Source organism: Limulus polyphemus, unplaced genomic scaffold (genome assembly GCF_000517525.1).
Source record: "Limulus polyphemus unplaced genomic scaffold, Limulus_polyphemus-2.1.2 Scaffold2586, whole genome shotgun sequence".
Lineage (NCBI taxonomy): Eukaryota > Metazoa > Arthropoda > Merostomata > Xiphosura > Limulidae > Limulus > Limulus polyphemus.
This window is the reverse complement of record NW_013668196.1, coordinates 68786-72063: the sequence shown is the minus strand read 5'-3', so window position 1 is coordinate 72063 and position 3278 is coordinate 68786. Positions and strand designations below refer to the sequence as shown.

General features: G+C 31.4%; 1 protein-coding gene across 1 annotated transcript in view; it reads left to right on the top strand.

Annotated features, from left to right (window-relative positions):
• LOC111087755 (synaptonemal complex protein 2-like) overlaps positions 1-3278 on the top strand; it is a 128285-nt gene that overhangs the window by 83801 nt on the left and 41206 nt on the right. Inside the window, exons 20-21 of the mRNA XM_022395526.1 lie at positions 488-548; positions 1087-1178. Of these exons, the coding sequence (XP_022251234.1) occupies positions 488-548; positions 1087-1178 (153 nt within the window). The remainder of the gene's footprint in view (positions 1-487; positions 549-1086; positions 1179-3278) is intronic.

Sequence of the window (3278 nt, the reverse complement as noted above, 5' to 3'; positions counted from 1 at the left end):
TATATATATATAATACACATTTGTGTGGAGATATAAGAAAAGTTAGTATATTCTATAGATTTTATTACACAACATAAACTTTATAACAGATATCATGTTATAGGGCACAACACAGTGAAAGGGTTAATGTTGGTTTCTTTAACAGTATTGGTTGAAATTGTTTAATATGTTTGTTTATTTCTATAATTTCTCTTATTTTATTTTATATATATAGTTTTTATCATGAGGATCATTTTGTATTGTAAGCTTATGATTTTGGATTAAAATCTAAATCTTATAACCTAATTGATCTTTGTGAGATGTTTTTAGGCTTAAGGCCAATAAAGTTACCCAACTGATGAGTTAGTTCTAATCTATATATGTTGCTTGATTTGATAAGAAATTGATGATAATTCTCTCATAAGCTTTGGGTTTTATTCCCTGTAAGAGTGAACATTAACTGTATTGTCTGATTTTGTGTCTGGAAATACAGCTCTTCTGTTTGCAGAAAAACAATGCTTCAGAAAACCACCAGTGCTACTTATGATGCTCCTAATGGAGTTAAGCAGGTATTGTAATGGCTTTATTGCGTTTTTAGGATAAAAGCAGTCATTTAGTGATTGTTATAACATAATTGTACAATTCATCAAAACGTTTAGTGCTTAACCAATGATAAAGTGAAGAGAGTCAATTTTAATTTTTGTTTTCCTTTATAAAATTCATATCTACCATACGTATTGTTTGTCATAACATTTTATAACACTTTTTCTCAGGTATTGAAGGGAGCTTTCAAGCTATGCTTGTGTAATAACCTGAAAAAGAACTGTTAAATTCATTGTTTTAAGACTGTTTTCAGATATCATGGCAATACTTCTTGATGTTTAAGCCTAAACTGCAATGTTTTAGAACAATGTTGGATGATTCCTTTTTCTAAAGACAAAAGCCATTTAATTAATGATGCAAAAGAGTTTTGTAAATATGTTTCATGTAAGCTATAGATTTTTGTTAACTGTGTAATACTTTTATATTAATTCATTTAACTTTAAAGAGGTAACTAAAGAAATAGTATCTATATATCTAAAATATATGTATGTCTGTGATTTACAGAGAAAAAGTAGAGCTGCAGCAGTAAAGTCTACAGCTAAGACAAAGGCTCTCTTTCAAACTCCTGCCAAAGAATTGGATGACATTTATATTCTGTAAGGAGTTTGATTTGCTTTGTTCTACTTATTAAGTAAGCTTAAAAAAAGAGTATATTAGTTAACCAATGGTAGTATTGCTGAACAACTAAAATTCATATCCTTAAAGGCTTCAGAGTAAAATATGCTTATAAACTACATTAATTGGCAAGTTATAGTAAAAAGCATGAGAGGAACAGGATAAAAGTAAAGCTTCACAAAAGATACTGTACAGATGTAATAGATTAATTCTCTTAAAATTTGTATAATTAGAATGTTTTAAAGCTTTGTTTGTTTAAGATGTATGTTCATATAGTTAGAACATGATGTAAGGAAATTATTTATATAGGATGTAATGCTGCAGAAAGTTAATACAGCAGTGATTATGGCATGATAAATATTAACGCATTCATATTAGTTTACAGGAGTTCCATGTAAATATAATTAATTGAAAGTGTTTTAGTAAGACATAGACATAATGATAATTCACTGTCATCCTCCTTTCCTCCTATAATCCAAAGCTACTTTCTATTTTTTTATGATATTCAATTGTAAGCTACTGTACTACTTCCTTTGATAATGCTATGCATTTTATACTGTTGTTGTTTGATTATTGCTCTTCTTCTTCTGATTGTGATCCTCACCTGATTTTGTTTTGTGTTTTTTTGGGTTAAGCTCCCCAGTGGCTCAGTGCTAAGCTTTAGGGTTTAGGTGCTACAAATCAGATACCGTGTTGAACACTAAACAGATATTCAGTTGTGTAGCTTTTCATTTAAACATAAACAATTCATTGGTTGAATATTGATATTTCACTACTCCCTTCTCTGTTGCTCTTTTTTTGCATGATATTTCAGTCAAATGTTCAAATGATTTTACTTTTCTCTTTCCTACACAATGCTCAACCCGTTTGTTTTCAATTTTTTGCTAAGTATTAACAACATACTCTTCCTTTAAGTGTCTGATGCTTTTCTTTTCTTTTTCAATAACTAACTGTTTTACCTGTTAAATGCACAAGAATGACATAGAAGATACCAGGAAATGACATGAGGTGGGGGGACAGGTCAGGGGTGACATTGAGATCTAAATGCCAACTCTATTTGGTCAATCCCAAGAGGCTTTGAAGGTGTATGCTAAGTTTGATTGAGATGATTCAAAAACTGAAGGCATGACAAGCTTTACACAGATGGATAGGAGTCCCTGAGCAGTGACATAGGGGGAAGTTTCAAATGCAAACACCTCTATCTCACTTCCTGAGGGTGCCCTAAAGCTGCCTTTAAAGTTTGGTAGAATAGCACAAGAGACAAGGAGAAGCCCCTGGAAGGTAATGTAGGGGATCGGGTCCATATGTCATTTGTGTGGGGGCCTTAAGAATGCTTATCAAGTTTGGTTGATATTAATCAAAAATGAATATCAGTCACGCAGGTGACATATATTATTTGTTTTCTAGGTCTTGTTAAATCACATTTGTATGTTATTTTATTTTGCAACTATCAGTTCGTAATAAGGGGTAGGAGGGACTGCTCCTATGTAATGGAAAAGGTGTTTTTAACATATGACGCTCGGCAACGTTTCTCTAAATTTAATTTTCATCATTTATTTATCTTGAAATTTATTTTCAATTTCCATTCCACTTTTATGTAAACTCAGTATATAAAAACGTGATTTTTTCAAAGTCCTTCCCTTACAGCTGCTTAAAATTAGTGCCAATGATATTATGACACAAAGTCATATCATGATCACTTTTACATATTCTTTCAAGACTGATGACATCCCAATCAATTATCTTATCTTATGTGTTCCTCTGTTGTATTATCTAGTTATTAATGTCATGGTGTATTACTGCCTCCTCTGTTGTATCTTATGTGATCCTGTGTTGTTTTATCTAATTATTGGTGTCATGGTATATTACTGCCTCCTGTATTGTATTATCTACTTATTGGTGTTATGGTATATTACTGCCTCCTGTATTGTATTATCTAATTATTGATGTCATGGTATATTACTGCCTCCTGTGTTGTATTATCTAATTATTGATGTCATGGTATATTACTGCCTCCTGTGTTGTATTATCTACTTATTTATGTCATGGTATATTACTGCCTCCTGTGTTGTGTTATCTAC